The sequence below is a fragment of the Vanessa cardui genome, chromosome 9 (assembly GCF_905220365.1).
Source record: "Vanessa cardui chromosome 9, ilVanCard2.1, whole genome shotgun sequence".
Classification (NCBI taxonomy): domain Eukaryota; kingdom Metazoa; phylum Arthropoda; class Insecta; order Lepidoptera; family Nymphalidae; genus Vanessa; species Vanessa cardui.
In genome coordinates, this window is record NC_061131.1 from 1,713,474 (window position 1) to 1,735,225 (window position 21,752).

A 21,752-nucleotide genomic window follows, 5' to 3' on the forward strand; every position below is an offset into this window, starting at 1 on the left:
ACAAAAATATATTTTGATTTTGATATATTAAGAATACATAAATTATAATACATACATAAAAACAATCTTACAAAAAATATATGGTAAGTACATGCTTGTTTATTATGTAATTCATTTACAATATAAAAAGTTATGTATCTGTTGCTCACTGCGGGTATATAAAAAGATATAGTCTAATTTTATGATGATCAGTTGAGTAGTACGTGTATCAAACAAACACCCTTCCCATTGATTCCATTGAATATGACTATAAACGACATAATAATTCAGTATTTATTGATATCATTGTCTTAATACTATGTCTTCAAAGGTTCAATAATTAATAAATAGGTTTCGAACAGGATTTTTGAAAATAGAACATCTTTTTTTTTATAAAAAGCCAGTAAGTTTTTAAGCCCCGTTTTTTTTTAAACTGCGACGTATATCACCAGTCTGTCCAATCACTTAATATTTTAAAAGCAAACACATTTCAACTATACTTCAAATGTTTCTACCCAAAACTATTCAACTTAAACGTATTTCAACAAAAGTTGAAACCTGGCAACGTATTAAGAGTACGTATCAAAACAAAAAAAAAAGTTAAAACTCGGATAATCGTTTTATCGTCGAACTTTATAAGTAACTTACCTGAAAAATTCCGAAATAATACGATACGAAATCATTCACTCATATTATGTCCTCACGGAGAATGTGATCACGTAATTATGGCACACGCGCATTTCACTGTCACAGGATACCCGTCAAGAATATGGAGTCGTAACAACCGTCTTACTTGACGGCCGGAGCAAGACTGGCTAACTGACACGACACTACGTTCGAACCAGACGCCAACAATTCAAATTTGAAAATCGAATACAGTCAGAAAATATAGCGATGGCGAAGACCTATTCCTAAGATATTTACGCGAATTGTGTTTAATTTTAATCTCTTAAAAGCATTTCAGGATATAAATAACGATTAAGAATGAATTAAGAAGTTCTTGGCGCAATCTTATGTTTTGAAACTTCCCAAATTTAATTTTCAATCTATTTGAGTTTGTTACCAGCATTAACGAATTTTGATGAAATCTATTGGTACATAATATATATAATATTACAAACAATAATCTATATTATCGATAAATGCTAATATAACACTAAATACAAGTATAGTATGAATAATATATGTAACCTATAAATTGCAAACAAAAAAAAAACAAAACTCTGTAAACATTTAGTTCCATACAACACAAATTAATAAAAAGTCATATTTAAACTCGATTAAGGAACGTTTCTTTAGCACGGGACTTTTGAATTCGAAATTTGAAATCCAGGATTATTTGGCGTTATATCTTGCCAAGAAGATTATCTTTGATATTTCTTCATTCAAAGTGATACACCGTGTCTAAGTAGCTCGCAGTTACCGTGCCAAGTTTGAACAATACGATTAGCTGTTACAAGAATACCTCTTCGGAATGGTAACTACGTAACTATGATTTATTTTACGATCATATAATTATAACATAATATCTCTTATGAACTGAGATAATCGTGATAATAAAAGTTCATGTCAATCGAAATATCGTCAAATGAGGTCCTGTTTTTGCGCCACTAGCATTGTCGTATGAATGTGAGATGTATGCGTTAGAGTGTGTAAGCATTTAATAGATTTAAATTATATGTTTAATACAGTCGCCAATAAACCACGTCCCGAGCAACACCACGTTTCAATTTTCTAAGCCCATACAAAGTACAGTAAGCCTTAAGTGCATATACAGGTCCAAATATTTTGGTTTTCGTGCTCATTTGTGAAGGAAAATACCGTGAGGAAACCTGCGTGCGGCAAATTAAATGAACAATGTAATTTGACATATGCATCTAACTATACCAATCTAGAATGGCTGTTCCAGTGACTGACCATCAAACCTCTTTTTCAAGAGGAGAGCTTAAGCAGAGAGGGAGTGTTCATTTGTGTACTTGCTTTACTTAATAATTATGTTATTATTTCACATAAAAGCAAGTGTAAATTGTATTTATTTAATTGTATTGTGTAAGCAATATGTAAATTGCTTTCAATATGAACATGAAAAAAAAACTTACATTTTAATTTCTAAAAGTTATGCTGACTGCCAGTAACAGACCTTCAACGATTATAAAAGTACTAATTTAATTATTTGTCACGCGGACTGAATGATATAAAAGAGAGGAAAATTTAATAATGTCGCTGGTCCTCATATGTTTATTTGACTGAAGTTAATAAATTTAAATGAGTTTTATCAAATTATCTGAATTTTGAAACAGATCTTGTGTAAACAGATCTGTAATATTGCTCCAGCCTACTACTGAGATTTTTTATAGAAAAATCGCTATCTTTTGTCTGAATTTCCCCATGATTGGTTAACGCAAAACTTAACCAGCGCCATTTATCTAAAGAAAGGCGTTGTTAACCAATAACATATAGTAAGTTATAAGCTGTAAATCTGCTATTATATTATAAAACTACGTTACAATGAGGGACAGCCAATGTTAAAATACGGTTTTATAGGTAAGAGGCCGAGCGAATGGACCACCAGAGCAAATGGATGAAAATAAAAAAGGGGTTGACCTGATGGTAAGTGGTACCACCAACCACAGAAATTGGCGCTGAAAGTAATCTTAACTATTCCTTTCATTGCCAATGCGCTACCAGCCTTGGGGTGTAAAATATATTGTCCCTTTTACCAGTAGTCACCCTTTAATTTGAAAACAACAATACTGAGTACTGCTATTTGGCAGTAAAACATCTAATAAATTCTTACCACCAAGTACTTCCCCATCTCCTATTTATACACTTTCATACAAAGTTATTCTATTTCTCGATATCAGTGCCCGAACAATCTTTATAAAATGTCCTTCCATAATATTATAATACCAACATTTGTAAATATCTGTGAACAAAATAAAATACTTTAAGAAAAAACTGTAAAAGTGAAGTTAATCAGCTTTCTCACCAACAGTAATACCTTGTGCTTGCTCCTCAAAGAGGGTACTTTCCTCTCATCAACTATCTTACTGGCCAAAAGTTAGTCTGTTAACGTAGCCGGTGTAACTATGAGCACAAGAAACATAACATATTTGTACCCAACGTTGGTGGTTACATAAATAATGATTAAAATTTCTTAGCGCGCCAATACGCCAGCGCCAACGTTATTGGGCTTTGGGCAGTCCTGACTTACTAACAGGCGTTCAATTCGCTCGTCTGCCTTCATATTTTATAAAAAAAAATCATGCAAATGAAGTTAAATAAAATCTTATAAAAATATCGGAGACGAGAGAATTGTTGCTCCGGAATATTTTACATTTCGTTCGTCTGAATTGAATTCTTTGAACATCTTAGTCATTCTAGCTGCAGGCGAAATTTCAACTACGTATATAAAAATACTAATACTTCAAAGGTGAAGAACTTGTTCATTAGTTTGAACGCATTAACCTTCGGACACACCAGACTGATATTTATTTAAATATAGGATTATGATAATGCTAGCGACCCACCCTGGCTTCGCACGGAATATACTGATACAAAATATACTACAGAATTTGATTATTTACGACATCACATTAGAAACTTGTTTATTTACTGTTTATTGTATAAGTGTGTATAAGTGTTTATTTACTATATTGTTCATGTATTGTATACAAAAACCTTCCTATCGAATCAATTTATCCATTAAAATCGCAACAAAATCCGTAGCTAATTTTTTTTAATCCTAGCATAAATAGGGACAGATGAGAACAAAGCGACTTTGTTTTATACTATGTAAAAAAAAAAGAGTTGTGTATAATACAAAACACGGTAGGTATATATGGATGGTACCCACGGGTGTAGTACAATATTATTTAATCCAAGTTAAAGCAAATTTCCCATCGTTGGGCAAAAGCTCTACTCTTGACGTGATGGAATAAGTTCCAAGTATAGGCGAATTAGTATACATTAGATACACATATAGCAGTATCTGAAACATGCATGTTTTCTAAAGACGTCTTTCTTCACCGCTAAGCTACTAATATTTTTGAACAGTTCCAGCAAGAAACCCCCTCTGTAGGCTTAAAGAATTATTTAATACAATCTTGTTTAATTCGAATTGTGTTTCCATTGAGTGAGTAGGATAATTAATCTATTAATTTAATCTCACAAAACCAATTACAATTTATCTCATGATAAAGCACTGGTATTTGATAAAGTCCGGATCGATGGGACGTCTGCGGGAAACCTCTCGCGATCCTTGGGATCGGTCACACTCGAAGAACGTAATTTGTCCAATGCATAGAATATCCTTCACGGTATCAGATACGACAAATCGTTTGATGTAAAAATATATGTTAACTTCATGGAATCTACTCCTATGTACTTCATTGTAAAAATTTATTTATTACATAAGAAATAATAACATTAAATGCAAAAATATAAATATAGCGAAAAATAATGCGTTAAATTGCAATCATATTTCTCTTCACAATATATCGACAGTTTGCAATCTGACGAGATAGATTATAATCTTACGATGGTTGTAATCTTACGGTAATATATATTATACAAATATTAATTAATAATATTTGTTGTATAAATCTTGACTATTGAAATGGTGGCAAAAATGCTAGCAGCATTTCCCCGTTGAATCTCAATTTTGATCCTCTGGGCAAAACGAACCAGCCTTACCACCAGTGGAGGCAATGAGGCGAAGTGTACCTTTGATGAAGCTTTTTCCACCACTACTCCAAGTGTTTCGAGAGCAAATGTTATATCGTTATAAAAATAAATTTATGTTTTTAAATAGCTTAATTAATTTTCATTTATTTATGTCAATAACCATTTATTGTGATGTTTCACATACCACTTTTAAAGGACGAGAGACTTTGTCGTAGCAATATATAATTATGTATATCATATTCTTAGATACAATTGAGTTTGGAAATCAGGGACGTTTTATTACCATGGTTCTATTCTATTTAAGAATTTTGCTTTGATGGTTTATCTCAAAATTTATCACTAAAAATAACAAGTTTTTGTCTTGGTGTAGGTGACAGCTTCACTTAACACACGAGTATCGTCATACTACTTCAGTAGTGTACGTGTAATTAGGGGGCAACAGCTGGTTTAGCTTTTTGTCGAGGCGTTAATAAAAACAATTTAACAACTACATATAAATAATGAAAGGAATTTAGTTATAATAATTTTTACAATATGTCCCTGAATACATAAAAGATTCCAAGCCTCTTTGTAATTTTATCTTAAAATATCTTCGTTAAAAGTTTAGTGATCTAATTTAATAAACTCAGATTGTTTCGCGATGGACTTGCTCACAAACAATATCATTAAAATTGAATTTTAAATCGTAACATATAGAAACTTTACATTAAAATTCGATTTTGATTTCCAAGGTTTATGCCCAGTAATCGGATACCTATAGTTTTACGTAGTAACGTACAGTACGACACAACTTAGATGTAGCATCGCTAAATACAATAAAACCGATTACTGCCGATTCATCAAAACCAATAGAAATAGCTCCCTATCGCGACATTTGACGCTATTCGTCGCTATTGATTCTCGCGTCAGTGACGTGTCAAATTGACGGATATATTAGGTCATATGATATTACAAGCTATTACGTTTTTGTAAAGATCATATTAACATAATAAATAAATATTGATAATTTGGGATAGCGTACTTAATTTGGATGTGATCGTTTTTACGAATTTTGCTGATGCTACGTCCGAGTTGTGTCGTACTGTAGTTAAGTAGTCCTTTATTAGAAGAAAAAATACGAAATAAAATTAAACAAATCTCCAATTATACGAATCTTCTAATTCTTTAATTCCAAGTAAACACAGCTCGTGATTACAACGATGTTAGCTTTGTAGTCAGACGTCTTAATTCTCTGACCTCGCATTCGCTGAAGTTCTGACGAAATGAACAATCTAAATTCATAGCTTTATCTTAGACAGTCTTGATCTACGATATTATAAAGCAAGAGATGTGTCTGGACGTACTTAGCACAGATACTGCACGTTATTTTTTTTTTAATATTTTCTGTTTATAAAGTTTACATAGCCCGCTATCAAAACCAGACAGATGGTTACCTCCTTGTTTATAATACAAACTGCCATGGCAATCGATTGAACGATACAGTGTTAGATATATGCAAACTTTCATGATAATTGAACAAACAGCGCTGAAGCAATCTCAATACAAGATGTGGCCATACGCTACGAGGGAGTGGAACGTTTTTTCAGCCTTTTGCCGTCCAATGTTGGACCAACAGGCACCGTTGTCGGTGGAGCACTATAAAACTGATTAAAAGAACATTTGTCATGATTATTAATGCAATAGTGAAAAAAATTAAAGCTTTAAATTTGGCGATAATGTTGGCATCACCTAAACGAATAATAGCACCAATATTTTAATAGGATTTTTTTATGGTATAGGTTGGCGGACGAGCATATGGGCTACCATGTGATAAGTGGTCACCATTACCCATAGACAATGACGCTGTAAGAAATATTAACTATTCCTTAAATCGTCAACGCGCCACTAACCTTGGGAATTGAAATATTATGTCCCTTGTGCCTGTAGTTACACTGGCTCACTCACCCTTCAAACTGGAACACAACAATACTGAGAACTGTTGTTTGGCGGTAGAATATGTGAGGAGTGGATGGTTCCTACCTAGGCGAGCTTGCAAAATGCTTTACCACCAAATAAATATGAGTTTAAAACGATTTTTAGTTAGGCTATAGACCGTATGACTTTACACTACGAGCCTTAAGACAGTGACAATACACGTGGATTAACCTGCTAGCTGTACTTTAATTTAGTCAATGACACGCACGTGCTTATACTCATTATATTTGAAACATGTATAATGCTAATTGAAATTGATGAAACCGCATTCATGAGTGGGTGGTACCTACCCAGAAGGGCTTGCACAAAGCCCTACCACCAAGGAAACTAACTGAAAGGAATTGAACTAGAGTCAATGAATTATATCAATAAAGATTTATAGTAATGTGTTATTTACTTCCAAGTCGAAAGCTATAAAGACTAAAGTCTGGGACAGTTGTAGCTTGCACGATAACACCCGTAACATTTGTTACAAACTGCAGCACTAATGTGCTTCGAAGGAGGATTTGAACCTTATTTACTTAATATTAGAAAACAAATGCTCGACTTTACTTATGACCATTTATATATAATGTACATTTACGATGTAAACATGGTAACATGAAAACCGAGTAATGTGATGTAGGAAGTGACGTCACCGGTTAGACGAACTACAAAAAGAGTGCATCCGTCTTGGGTTAACTCGCGGGTAAAGTGGATGGATTCCATGATATTTTTTTTGGTTTATAACTAGAACTAAGTATAGGCCGCGTTTGTTAATTTTAATTTTTTTAGTATAAGGATATTTTTAATTGAAATACTAAAAAGTTTTCAAGGATTTTGTCATGTTGCCCAAATTAAGCGAAAAACTAGTTTTAGAAGTGATTCAATTGTAAAAAATCAAAAAATCAATATAGAACTGTTACACTTGCTTATTGAAAGTCTTAAAATATACCACCTGCTTGGAATTATAAAAATAAATTTGAAGAGGCTACCTTAGCTGAAAAAGGCTCCCTTAGCGTTTTTAACGGATCGTAAATATACACTTTTTAGTGAAACTTCATTGTTTAGTTTAATTTCTTAGAAGACCTTTAAAAAGTTATCGAGAATTTGAAGCATAGCGTGGGTGGGTAGAATAAAAAACCGATTTTGTTTTTTTTTATTCTTTTACTTTCGGGAATTAACGTTTCATTTTACAGAAAAAAACATACGTTTTAAATATTTTATTTTAGATCGCGGTCATTTGAAAACTATTGTATGGCGGTGCTCGATACACGCGCTGTGACATTTGATGAACTCTTATCGCCACTGCGAACTGCTGGTTGGAACGTTTCAATCTACTATCTTTTATTTTGTTCAGATACAAACCCGGTGAAGGGCTTCGGTCTGATTTCTAACTTACGTATAGAGCAGATCGATACCAGTATTCTGTAACAAATAAATGTCGCTTACTACATTTTCTTAGTTTTTATTCCAAATTCGAATATGTTAATCAAAAAGGATTAAATTATTACAAATATTTTTTTATTAAAATCAACGAATAAAACCTTTTTGGTGGAATCATTGTTTTATTTCGTCATATTCCTTTTTTAACAACATATCTGTAGAAATTTAACCCTACTCTCATTTTAATGAGAGATGATTTTCAATGTACTTTTTAAATTTCTTTTATTAATGATTAACGCTGATTCTATTCTATCTGATACTGTTTAGTAATAATTGACAATAAACAATAATAGTAATAATTATTTATTTGTAATTTTTTTTAACAAATGGTATCGTATTGACTAAGAATCTAATAAGCTTATAAATAATATTATTGGTTTAAATTTATAATGTGCAAAGTACTCTATTAAAAATATCCTGAAGAATTGATCTCCAATATCTAATAGCCTGAACCTTTTCAAATGAAAACTTGAATTCGGTGGTAGTGCATTGTGCAAGTCTGGGTAAGTACCACCTCAACAAATATCCTATCCCCAAGTGCAACTACAGGCAAATAGGACATGACATCTTAGTTCCCAAAGTTAGTGGCTAGGCATAGGTGATGTAAGAAATGGTTAATATTACTCACACCCAAGTTACCAAATAAGTGACACATTTGCTCGTCCAAATATACCATAGACAAATTAATATACATATAATAGATAAAAACAACCAACTAAGTTATTTTTCTTCAAATTAAAATCAAACTTAACGAGAAATGTCTCAAACAAGAAAATAACTTTCCAAATTACTTCGTAAATACTGTCATAAATGAAATAAAAAAATTTAGCCGAATTGATTACCTTTTTTTTTTAATCATATAAAAGCAAAATCCAGAAAATTAAGGTGAAATTTTAAATCTGTTAAGCTGACCTGTCAGAGGACTTTCCTGTGTGATGAATATTCAAAGTATTTTTTTTATTTAAGTCACTTAGAAATATTTTAGTGAATATTAGAAATGCGGCATAAACGCGCTTAAGTTTTCGGATAACATATGAATTAATAATTAATATATGAAATTATTTATGAACGCTACAAAAGGTAAAATATATAAATATGTTCTTAATATTAAACATTAAAGTTTTACAAGTTGCGTGCTCCTTCAATTACTTATAGGAAACCTCAGCAAGGAATAAATATTTAAATACAATTATAATAAAAAGTAAAAAATTAATAATAACTGTTATATAAAGTTACAACTCATAATATTTATTATTAAAATGTTACTTTGCTAACAATATAACACAATATCACGAATTCATAATACTAAGAACAAATATTATTTCTCGTTTTAATATTAAAAAGTTTTTATATATAGTTTTTATGATTTAATAGTTTATTTCACGAACTAGTACTATGTATTGTTTCTTTTTAATACCTCTATTTAGAAATTTATATATGATTCTGGCCAGTCGTCCTACCTATCGAATAGAACAAGAATAAATATAAATGTTTATACTGATGAAAAAGTACGAAGAATTCTTGTTTTTTTTTTTGAGACATGAAACCATCACGTTCCATTAAATAATAATCAGTATGAACTATTTACATTATGTTTTTAAATTTATTGTTTATAAATAATGTGTGTTATTTATTGACTATTCTTCTTTATTCAAATGTTGTGCGAGATAGAAAATGTTTTAAAAATCGCGCTGTTGTGGAGTTTCGGACATCAAGGTGGTGGAATTTTGACGAGATGTCCGAAGGTGAAAGTGAGCAGCCGGAAATTTCTTTTGTTTCACTATTATTATAATGCTTACTCTCAAATTTAACTATTTACAATTGAAATTTGTTATCAAACCAACATTGTAAAATGAGATAAGGTGTGAAGTTGTCTATTTCGAGCGACTTGACATATCATTTGTGGTTTTGTTCAAGAAATTTCATAGTGTTTTCATGTCATTCTGCGCGCACGTGATAAAATTCACTCGCTTCATTTTTTCAAAAGGATAAAAGAAATATATTTCGAAAAAAGAACAGAAATTAATGCAATGTATTTACAGTCAGTTATTTTATTCATCAAGTAAGCTCTTACAATCATGTTACGACCGGTTTGGAGGATAGGCCTTATCGAAGAACCGTTAGCATATAAAACAACCGACTCCGCAAAGTCAATAAATCCTTCTTGGCGTAAGGTATCCGTTTATATTTAAAAAAATCCGCAGACATTTTAAACTTTGCCGTTTCGTAAATTCAAATTTGTAAAAAATTCGTTTGTAAAAAATACATTGGTAAAAAAAGCATATTATTCGATACAAGATTTTATAGATGATAAAAAAGCGTGGAGATAATACCTGTTGACTTCCAAGCAGGATATATTAATTTAAATAATTGTATTTAACTAACATGACTCTGTATTTTTTAAATGTTGAAAAAGAGTAAATACTGACTTTTTTTGCCGGTTCTTCTCGGTAGTATCTACTTTCCGAACCGGTGCGGTGGTAGCTTCACTTAATTGTAAAATGACGATTCAAAAGTGCTTGTAAAAGCCTACTTGAATAAAGTTTATTTTGATTTTGAACATTAATTTGTTACTAGACACAGCACACTCAACGCATTTAGGATGACTGCAAAACTTCTTAAATCGAACAATGACGTCACACCGTTCGAAATCTCTGACGTCACTTCATTCGAAACAAAGGGATAGAAAGTGCTCCAATCAAATGCGATGTATAACATCGGCCAATACAATTTAAGAGAATAATTTCTGTGTTCGTGGTAGCTACACAATGTTAGTCATATCCGGAGCCACGGTAGAAGTAATTTGATTTTGAAATATCGTCTGTGAAGGCAATTTAGGCGGATAGACCGATAACACGAATAGTTTCGTGTCTCTCATATAAAATTGTCCCTCGGTTTAGCTCCGATTGCTTCGACGTATCACTTAAAGATGATTGGTTTTTGATACTTGACATTTTTTTTTATTCTAGTATTCGTAGAAAATTAAAGGCAACGTTCAAGATTGTCTGAGGTTCGTGAGCTTTTAGGCATTATTAGATTTTTTATAATACTTTTTCTGCTTTATTTTCGATAAATTTCCTTTTTTATATTGTTAATAATAAAATTTATTAATTGATATTGAATAGAAGTTGTATATCTACATACAGTGCGTTATTGTATATGAATTTAGTTTTCTTATTGATCTTATTAGGACTAATTGATAATATTCTATTTTAAGTCCATCACCTATACACACAGTAAATGTTTCACTATTATGGAAATTACTCTTAAGTAGGTTTTTTCCGTCGTGATACTTTTTGGATTTTGGATACAAATATGACAAATTTTGCCATATTCATATTAACTTACATTATTTTAATCTCCTTAAAACATATTTTTTTTGGAATTGTTTTTATATGAAAGTGAATTAATAAAAATAGTCTTTTAAAAAAGCTCATTTTCATTTAATGCTAGCTGTGCCCGCGACCTTGTACGCGTTTGAATTTAAAACTAAAATTATTGTAGCCTAAGTTACTTCCTATTGTATCAGTTATCTGCCAGTTAAAGTTCCATCAAAATCGGTCCCCCCTTCCAGAGATTAGCCGGAACAAACAGACAGACAGACAAAAATTAAAAAAAATGTTTTTTTGGTATATGTACCGTGTATACATACATATGCATTAAGTAATAAAAGGCTATTTTAATATTACAAACAGACACTTCAATTTTATTATATGTAATAGATAATATATCTATATACAAATATGTCAGTAATGTTTTTGGAAGGAAAAATGAGTGATACCTGATATATATATACTAATACGTCGAATATAATATTATAATAATTAATTTCAATATTAACATAAAAACTTTACTTAGCATTTATAAACTAAAAAAAAAGCAATTTATTTTATCACTCAAATATATTTATCGAATTAAATACTTATTTCGAATAAAGCAAATACGTGTATATATTTACTAAAAACCCTGGCAGCATAAAATAAAAATAACAAACCGACAATACCGTTACGAAAGGTCATTGACATTTGATTGTTATCTCATCATACTGAATCACATGAAAAATTATTTATCGTTATTATTTTAATCAAAAGAAACGAATACAAAAAACGAGTACTTAATATCGGATAACAACAAATTAACATCGTTACACAAATAACAATTCGTTTGGAAATAATTAAATTTCAAACGAAATGAACGATAATCAGACAATTACCGAAAAAGAGCTTTTGGACGCAATAAAAAATCTTTTGAGGAAGAGCGGTCAGCTGAATAAATTTCAAGCAGAGGTACTAACATCTTTAAACAAATTCTTGCTTAAGCGTAACGTGTTTTGTTTCTTTTTTGGATAAAATTGAGTGTTTTACGTTTAGTGATAATTTAATGCGAATATTTTGACGTCATGTGTAATCAACAACAACAAGAACAGCCTGTATATCTCACTACTGTGCTAAGGCCTCCTCTCCTTTTGAGGAGAAGATTTGAAACATATTTCACCACGCTGTTCCTGTTTGGGTTGGTGGAATACACATGTGGCAAAAATTTTATGAAATAAGACACATGCAGGTTACCTCACGATGTTTTCCTTCACCACTGAGCACGGGGTGAGTTATACGCGAATCAAACACATGAATATTGAGTGGTGCTTGTCTGAGTTTGAATCCGCAATCATCGGTTAAGATGCACGCATTCTAACCACTGGGCCAGATCTCACGTGTAATCACTCAGCCGTAAATGTTTAATATGAACAAAGATATGGCTACTAGTTCATTTTTTTCTTCGTTAAACATCGCTGTTTGATGTCAGAATACTGTAAAAAATTTCCCTGCAAAGAAATTAAAAATTCCGGCTCGATGTTACGCCCTAATTGAATGTAGAGCTTAATTTTTTAGATCTCATTTTAAATAGATGAAAAGTGCAATGCGCACCTTCGCTAATTCAATTAGGCTAACATCAAAATTTTCTACCTTCGAATTAAAACATTTCTTCTATTGTAAGAGTGAGTTTCATTTAACATTGTTTTATTTCCCTCGCTTTTATTCAATAAACTCTTGTCTGCGCCTTATTTTTAACGCAAACCATCCTTAAATAAAACAGCATAATATGTCGGTGTACTTGAATCTATATTTCAAATAGATCGTTTGATGGAATCTTCATGAATCGAATCAAATAAAAGCGTCTTCATTAATTTGAATTTACACCCGATTAAAATAAATTCAGTTGACTGTAAAGAAGCGTATTAATTACTCTTTACTTTTCTATAATTGAATAATTTCATCTCCTCAATATGAACCAACGAATGTTTGGTGCTATAATGTTGGTAGAGCTTTGGGTAAGCCCGTCTAGGTTGGTGCCACCCACTCATGCGGTATTATACCACCAAACAGCAGTACTCACTATTGTTGTGTTCCATTTTGTGAGCCAGTGTAATACAGGTACAAGGTCCATTGTCTATGGACGGTGGTGACCACTTACCATCAGGTGGCCCATGTGCTCATACGCAAAACTATACCGTAAAAGAAAATGCTCATTTCACAATTTTTATTATCTATAAAATATGTAAGCAAGCAACACGCCTTACTAATCAATAGTTTCGTAACTATTCACGTTCTATGTCTTCAGATGCGAGCAAAAGTTACAGAAATTCTCCAACAGAGACAAATGTCATTAAACCCTGGATTCAAAAGTTTGGGTGCACCAAAGGCGACCGACGAAGTTTTGTTAGTCAATGAGCTTGTTAAGGAATACTTGGAGTGGAATGGGTACCTCTACACCGCCTCCGTGATGACATCAGAGGCAGCTATGCCGACTGTAAAGAGGACTAGGGCGGAATTATGTGCAGAGGTCGGTGTTAAAGATGACGAGAGGTCATCAACGTTACCTCTACTCTCGAACATCGTCGCTGCTTACACGGAAAGAATTAAACGTAAAATTAATAGAATCAGAAAGGACACTCACTAATGGAACAGCAACCAACGCGCAACAAATTATGTAATTATGGAAGTTAAAATTAAAACTTTAATCTAGACATTTCTATCGCTTTTTGTCTTATTTTTAAATTCTTAAAATTAATATTCTTGGAATACTTTAGTTTTTTATTTTGAGGTTAGACGTGTTATTCAACCTCCTTTGTTCTCTGATGAAATATTAAGTTTCACATTTTTAAACTGAAATTAATTTTCTATGTAACTACTGATCATAAAGTCATATATGTATATCATAATAATATGATTTGAAGATCAAAGTAAGTCTCGTGATACAAGAATATTACGAGAACAGAGACTTTATTTTTCTTGATTCGTATCAACAAAACGTTTGATTTATTCAAGAATATCAAAGTCGAGATAACTTGGATGTTAGTTTGAAGAATAACAAGGCTCAGACTTTAAAAAAATATTATTTTTATCCATGAAACAATCTGAGACTGTACAATAAATAACTTTGCAAAAGTTAAATTTTTGTATCCGTTTTTGTTTTTTAAAATCCTTCCAATATAAATAGAATTATAAATCACGACTCTTCAAATGGAATATTTATTTATGGATTTTATCCTTGTTCGTGTTCTTAACATGTATGGTATGATGGTTAGAAAATCCGAATCCTGAATGAAGATTATACATCGATATTTTGACAAGCACCACTGAGTCTTTAATTTACCGGTTTTTCTAAATTTCTTAGATCTCTAACCAGTGGCGGATTTACAAATTTGCCGCTAATAGCTATTCTATTTTTGCCGCCCCTACTGACTTTTGATATTCAAATTAATTACCTACTGTTACAAGAGTAACTTTAGCCTTCAATACGGTGTTATGACATTTGATTCCATATCATAATTTATATCACATTACTATTGCATATTATGAATATATCAGGGGCTACTGAATTTACTTTATTATATACAATTATTATTGTAATTAATTGATCAATCATTTGTAAAACTGTAATTAATATTATTTTATATGGCACAGCATTTAATACTGGCATGTAACACTATTTCTTATTTTAAATATGATTTAGCTGTAATTAGAAAACAATTCGACGATAGCGTGGCATTCTAACAAAAGATAGAGAGATCGGAGCATCATTGTAAAACGATAATATTATTTTGGTCATCCCAAATTACTGAAATTACACATGTATGGTATGATGGTTAGAAAATCCGAATCCTAAATTAAGATTATACATTTTGACAAGCACCACTGAATCTTTAATTTAACGGTGTTTCTAAATTTCTTAGATCTCTAGCCAGAGGAGGATTTACAAATTTTCCGCTAGTAGGCTAGTAGGCTATTCAATTTCTGCCGCCCCTACCGACTTTTGATATTCAAATTAATTACCTACATTGATTTTGAAATTGCAACTTTTTGATTTGTGTCTATCGTCATTATTACATCAGCTTTTTTTTTTTATTAGTATGATTATGAACTAGGTGATATTTCTGTCAGTACTAGTTTATTTTTCCAATCCGCTATGTAGTGACGAGAATACGGATTACGGACGTAATGTGTATACATATAATTATAAGTACTTTTTATTTCTCTGAGATCATAAAAAATTGGGCTAAATTTGCCGCCCTTCTAAATCTGCCGCCTTAGGCTCCAGCCTACTTAACCAATAGGTTACTAGGAGATACTGATTTACCAATAGGTAAATCAGCCAGTATCTCCATCTCAAATAATCAAAAAATAATTTTAATAAAATTTCGGCTAACGATATTAAAATAGTTTTAATATGTAACTTTATACAATAATGTGCTACTGATTAATTTCTCGTCTCTAACAGCTTAAAAGTCAAGCCAGTTCATAAACGCATCCTTTGAAAGATAAAAGCGTGGCTTCGTTCATAAATTACAACCGATATCTAATAAAAAGACGTGTCGGAGCGTAGAGGCCCGTGGCTTAATGAAAGACTTTATTAACGCGGACGCAGCGGGGTGCAAACTAGAATCTTAAAATTAAATATTTTATATTATGAAATAATGCGTTGTGAATATATAATATACTGTACATGAATGCGGTTTCATCAATTTCAATTAGCGTTATACATGTTTCAAATATAATGAGTATAAGCACGTGCGTGTCATTGACTAAATTAAAGTACAGCTAGCAGATTAATCCACGTGTATTGCCACTGTCTTGAGGCTCGTAGTGTAAAGTCATACGATCTATAGTCTAACTAAAAATCGTATTAAACTCATATTTATTTGGTGGTAGAGCTTTGTGCAAGCCTGCCTGGGTAGGTACCACCCACTCCTCAGATATTATACCGCTAAACAACAGTACGAAGTATTGTTGTGTTCCTGTTTGAAGGGTTAGTGAGCAAGTGTAACTACAGGCACAAGGTACATAGCATCTTAGTTCCCATTGGTGGCGCATTCTTACAGCGTCATTGTCTATTTGTGACGGTGACCACTTACCATCAGGTGGACCATATGCTCGTCCGCCAACCTATTCCATAATATATATATATAATTTATTTACTCAAAAACCGATATTCTTTAATAGAAGTCAGATTAAGATTCGATTCTAATAAATAAATAGTTTTTAATGACAAGTATGTATCGTTTCATTCGTAATTAGATATTAATATAAATAATATAAATATACGTTCAAGACACAGCACATGTTATACGTATTTACTAATGTAATATTTTATTTTAAATGTTTGAAAAGAGTAACTGCTGTATTGCTTGCCGATTTTTCTCGGTAGTATCGACAGCTTGAAACGGTTTTTGCTTCACTTCATTTGCAAAATGACGGCTCAAAAGTGCTTGTAAAACCGTACAACCGATTTCATTTAATTTCTTTTGACCAATCTTTGTTTTCTAAATCGTACAAAGATACTGAGTTCTATCAGCTTTTTTTGTGCACTTTTTTATATTTTGGCACTATTATTTGTTTCAAAGTAACAAAAACTATATGTTTTCGATAGTTTTGCCAACGGTACTCGGAAGCGTCAATTGACCTCATACGTTCGACAACGACTAGGATATAATATATTTCAACTGAAATATAAATAATAATACTTTTTTATTCTTAGTCTGGAAATTAACTCTTGCATTTAATTTAAGTTACATTACATTAACAGTGCATTCGCCGCTGCTGGGCTTTGAGGAGGAAATTAGGAGCATATTCCAGGCTGCTCCAATGCGAGTTGGTGAATACACACGTGGCCGAATTCCGTTGTAATTAGACACATGCAGGTTCCCTCACGTTGTTGTCCTTCACCGCCGAGCACGAGATGAATTAAAAAACATCTCAGCTGACTCGTATGTTAATTTTATTTAATCCTGATTTCATGCGGCCAACATCCTCATATCCTCATTCCAATTTAATTTGTCGACGCAGCATATCTTCTTCTACTATTCTTCTATTTGACGTCATTTCCAGCCATATTGCGTCAAACAATCCATCCATCGTTTCTGAATCGTGCTATTCCTCTATATCCACCTACGTCTATGCTCAAGACCTTCCTCACAACGTGGAACTAGAAAATCGACTACCTGAGTGCATGTGGTCATCACTATAGACAATGGTACAGTCAGAAATAATAACAATATCCCATATCACCACAAACCTTGGAAACTGAGATAGTTTCCCTTGTATGTAAACTATAAGCCAGTTGAATGATTATAACAAAAATAATACAACTAAAAACATTGCAAAAGAAAATAATGTTATTCAGCAGTTCTTTCTCAATCAGCGTTTCGACCCTCACGTCGTCGGTGGCCATCGAAGTGTAAAAAGGGATAGCTCGTTAGTCTACCTACCTTTCTTTTCAAATATAAAAACAATACATTGGAAACCTCGCAATACAGTGATGACGTAGTATATTTAATTGTATTTGTCAGTCTTTATCGAATAATTATTATTATTACGAAAAGTTTGTTTATATATTTTTTGGCTTTGTTTGTTGAAGGCTGCAAATTCTGAGGCATTTGCTCAATTCAGGGCTAATAAAAATGAACAGAGGTGTTTTGGAGCACTCTGTTAAACGAAGTTGCTCTCTGTCTATATTACATATTGAATTAAATAACGGACACAATTACAAAACATTAACAACGTTTGAGATGAAGCTGATATTTTTTTGAAAAATTCAAAATAAAATAGAAAGAATCAGAAAGAAAGAGAAAGAGAGAAAATGATGCCCTAAAAGGGCATAACGCTTTTCCTCGCGTGTGCTATTATTTTATAGATAGATTTTTATAACATGTCCACACATTCACAAATTAAAATTTGTTATACACTATACATCGTTTAAGCATGCCTATAAAACATACGGAACATTGTATTATGTCATAAGGAATGTCAATGGGATTTTGAATTTAGAACCTGACACTTAATTCCAATTTTTCTGGAAACTATTAATTATTATAAAAAAAAAATGTAAACGACGATCAACGACATATAAATCATATGTCGAAATCTTCTAAAATAGGTGGAACATATTCTAACACCTAGCAACACTGAACTGAGAAACGTTTTAAAGTTATTCGATAATTGTCACCCCGAACCGCCCCGTCTTAACGTCTTGAAAGTTCAGAGCGTCGACTAAGTTGACTAAACTCGGTAGATTGCTTTATAACCATATGAACAGTTGAAAGAAGAAAAGTTACCACATATTGCAGATGAACTTTGTACACAGCAAGTGTAATATTAGACAAGAAAATTGTATAATTGAGTTTGGTACTTAAGTAATGGTCAACTAAGCATCAGGTGTTTGGTGAAAGCGTATCATATAAACAGATAGTGTTACTTTCGTATTTATACCATCAGCTGCAATCAGAACATATCAATTATAGCTGTTTGTTGCAGTTCTAAGCGCTACTAAATTGTTATGTTATATAATATGTATTTCATTTCCTGCTCGATGGTGGTAGGATTTTGTGTTCATAAGTCAGTACTATTGTTTTCAGGTTTGAAGGGTGAGTGACATAATCTTAGTTCCCAAGATTTTAATATTGATATTATTAACAATCTTGTATTGTCCCTTTATTTTCGCCTTCTGTTTGTCTGTTTCTTTATAAAGTAGTTTCTTTTCAACAGGATTCGCACTGGATACCCCGATGCGAAACATTACCAATATGACATGTTTGATTACCCTCATACCATTACTCTTCAAGGCAAATCAAAGGAGCCCATACTCTATGGAGTTATGTCGTTCTACTGAGTTCCTGTTGTCTTCTTCCAGCTCCATCATCAGAACCTGGTTACCATTGAAAGACAGACTACTCCTAGAGACGAATCCAATGAGCCGAAACGCAATGGAGTTACGTCGTTTCATTACGAAGCTCTTATCACCATCTTCCAGGCCCATCATCAAATCTTGGTTACCTTTGAAAGACAAACTACTCGTTAAGGCAAATCAAATGAACCCATATTCGACGGAAATGTCATTTCATTACAAAGTTCCTATGGCCACCTTGAATCAGCGGTGCTTGCCTGGGTTTGAATCCGCAATCATCGGTTAAGATGCACGCGTTCTAACCACTGGGCCATCTCGACTCAATTTCATATTGATTTATAAATATCTTAAATTATATCTGTGACGTTCTAATTATAAACGTTGATACTCTACCTCCCTGATATTATCTAACGTTGCAATTAGCATACATTCGTACCTTGATGTATGAAGCGTTGAAGATATGAATAATATGTAACACTAAATGAGTTTCGCGTCGAATAATAGCTTTAAGCACAGTTTCATTCATGAAACTTTAGTGTTTAATAGTTGAAAATAGGTCGCACACTTTACGAAAATTGTATACATATATATCTATACTAACTAGTACACATATAAATGTATAGTATGTTTAATTATGGAATTGTTTGCTATTCGAATACGATTAATCGTTTGTGATTTTTTTTATCGACACTAAAGTCTACTAAACTTGTTGAGTCAAATGCAGTGTACCAAGTTCCTTACTTGGTACACTGCATCGCTTTGATTTATGATGGCTGCGTGATTGGTGCGTTACTGATGGTAACTTCCCTTAATACAGTTGTTAAATGAGATGGGAGACACGCTATCGTGGCGGGTGGAGTGACCCTACTGCCACGAGTGTGGTGCGGGAAGAGAATGCCGCGCTGACTCGCTCCGCAGAAGACGCCCGGGGAGAAGAATAAGGCGCAACGCACACCTTCTCCCCTCGCCTCAATAGGCGCCGCAGGGTCCCAGTACCCTGGGAATCCGTAGGTGTTGGAGGCCCGAGGCCGACCGTCAGGGCACGGTCACGGTAGCATGCGTAAGCGATCCCGTGGCGTCCGCCGAAAGACGGAAAGATACCACTGGTTTTTCAGTGTGTAAAAACAGCGTGCTTGGGCGCACTCGGCGTCCAGGGCTCTGGGGCGTACGAAAATTACAAAGATCTCCATTGTTTAATTTGGATAATATATTTATCATTAAACAATTGAATATCAACGGTTCATCAAACAGAAGCCGTTATAAATAAAGACAAACTAATAAATTATTCGTATACATTTTATGAATTGTGTATATCAATTAATTTATACTTTCAAATGATTTGAAACAAAGCTTGTTACATACAAAGAATTTCTTATATAAATACTTTATTTTCTATGAGAGCTCTCGTCGTTGCAGCGCTGACTGAAGCTCGATGAAATACCGCGGATGGATTAAGAGGGATTGAAACTAGTAAATGATTATAAAATAGCATTAGCAATGGAAAAAGCTTAGATAAGGAATATGAGAAATATAATTTAATTTAGCAGTGACGTCATAGTCATAGCGTAAAGCGATGCGGTGCACCAAAGTCCAACTTAACGATAGCAACGACGAGCACGAGAGGAAATACAAATATAAATTAAGTACTTGGATGGACAGTGGTGCTTGCCTTTGAACCCGCAATCATCGGTTCATTGAACGCGTTCTAACCACTGGGCCATCTCGGCTCAATAATGGCCATCCTCGTGGGAAGCCAGTCGTCAAGCTGGACTAATTTGACGGACCAATCACATGAGAATCATTCTAAGATTAACAACTTAACAAGTGTAGTAAATTCGCAATCCAGTAAGTAAGCAAGTATGAGATGCGTCTTCCAAACAATTCCACAATTACACGTGCTCATTGAGACCAAACAACAGTGGTATTATTTAATTATAGATATAAAATATAAGATTCAAAAATGCTTCACTGTGAAGTTTACTTGAGTAAAATTGATTTGATTTGATTTAAACAGTATCTTCTCATTAACATAGTTTAATAATATTTAATTAGTAAGTGTAGTAGTGACTTTTCGCAAAAGTTAGAACAAGTTAAAACTTGAAAATACAGTGTTTAAATAACGTTAAATTTATAAATAAAATATTAAATTAACATGCAAAGAACTATTTATATAGCAGCATTAAACATGACTTTAAAGTAAAGGCAAGTAAGAATAAATAAAATAAGAACTAAAGCTCTTAAGAATAAACACTAAGGAAATAAAACTTCAACTGCCATTTCCCAAGGTGCTTACTGGGCTATGATGACTAAAACGCTGCTTTATTTACGAACAAGGCACTATATTATAAATTGTTTTCCTTCCGCCCGTTACCATCTTGTCCTCGACAATCCGATCCACAGAGTAGCTAATACTCAGAGCTGATTTTAGGTAATTAGTTGCAATTATAAATATTTAATTTGAAAGGCATAGTACTTTTGTATGGTATAGGTTGACGGGCGAGCATATG

The 21,752-nt window shown here is 32.7% G+C and overlaps 2 protein-coding genes across 2 annotated transcripts in view; one reads left to right on the top strand and one right to left on the bottom strand.

Annotated features, from left to right (window-relative positions):
- LOC124532271 (acid sphingomyelinase-like phosphodiesterase 3a) overlaps positions 1-762 on the bottom strand; it is a 129,549-nt gene extending 128,787 nt beyond the window's left edge. Inside the window, exon 1 of the mRNA XM_047107081.1 lies at positions 628-762. The gene's annotated coding sequence lies outside the window, so the exon portion shown is untranslated. The remainder of the gene's footprint in view (positions 1-627) is intronic.
- Positions 763-12,104: 11,342 nt separating this feature from the next.
- Positions 12,105-14,056, top strand: LOC124532635 (centrosomal protein 20). Its single transcript, XM_047107661.1, has 2 exons — positions 12,105-12,350; positions 13,684-14,056. Exons 1-2 carry the CDS (start codon positions 12,255-12,257, stop codon positions 14,020-14,022), a joined length of 435 nt encoding a protein of 144 aa, XP_046963617.1. The 5' UTR covers positions 12,105-12,254; the 3' UTR covers positions 14,023-14,056.
- Positions 14,057-21,752: the final 7,696 nt, after the last annotated feature.

Bases quoted from the DNA above. Each gene is read 5' to 3' on its own strand.
- LOC124532635 (XM_047107661.1), top strand. From the start codon at position 12,255: ATGAACGATAATCAGACAATTACCGAAAAAGAGCTTTTGGACGCAATA. The intron at 12,351-13,683 runs GTACTAACATCT...CTATGTCTTCAG, and splicing joins TGAATAAATTTCAAGCAGAG to ATGCGAGCAAAAGTTACAGA.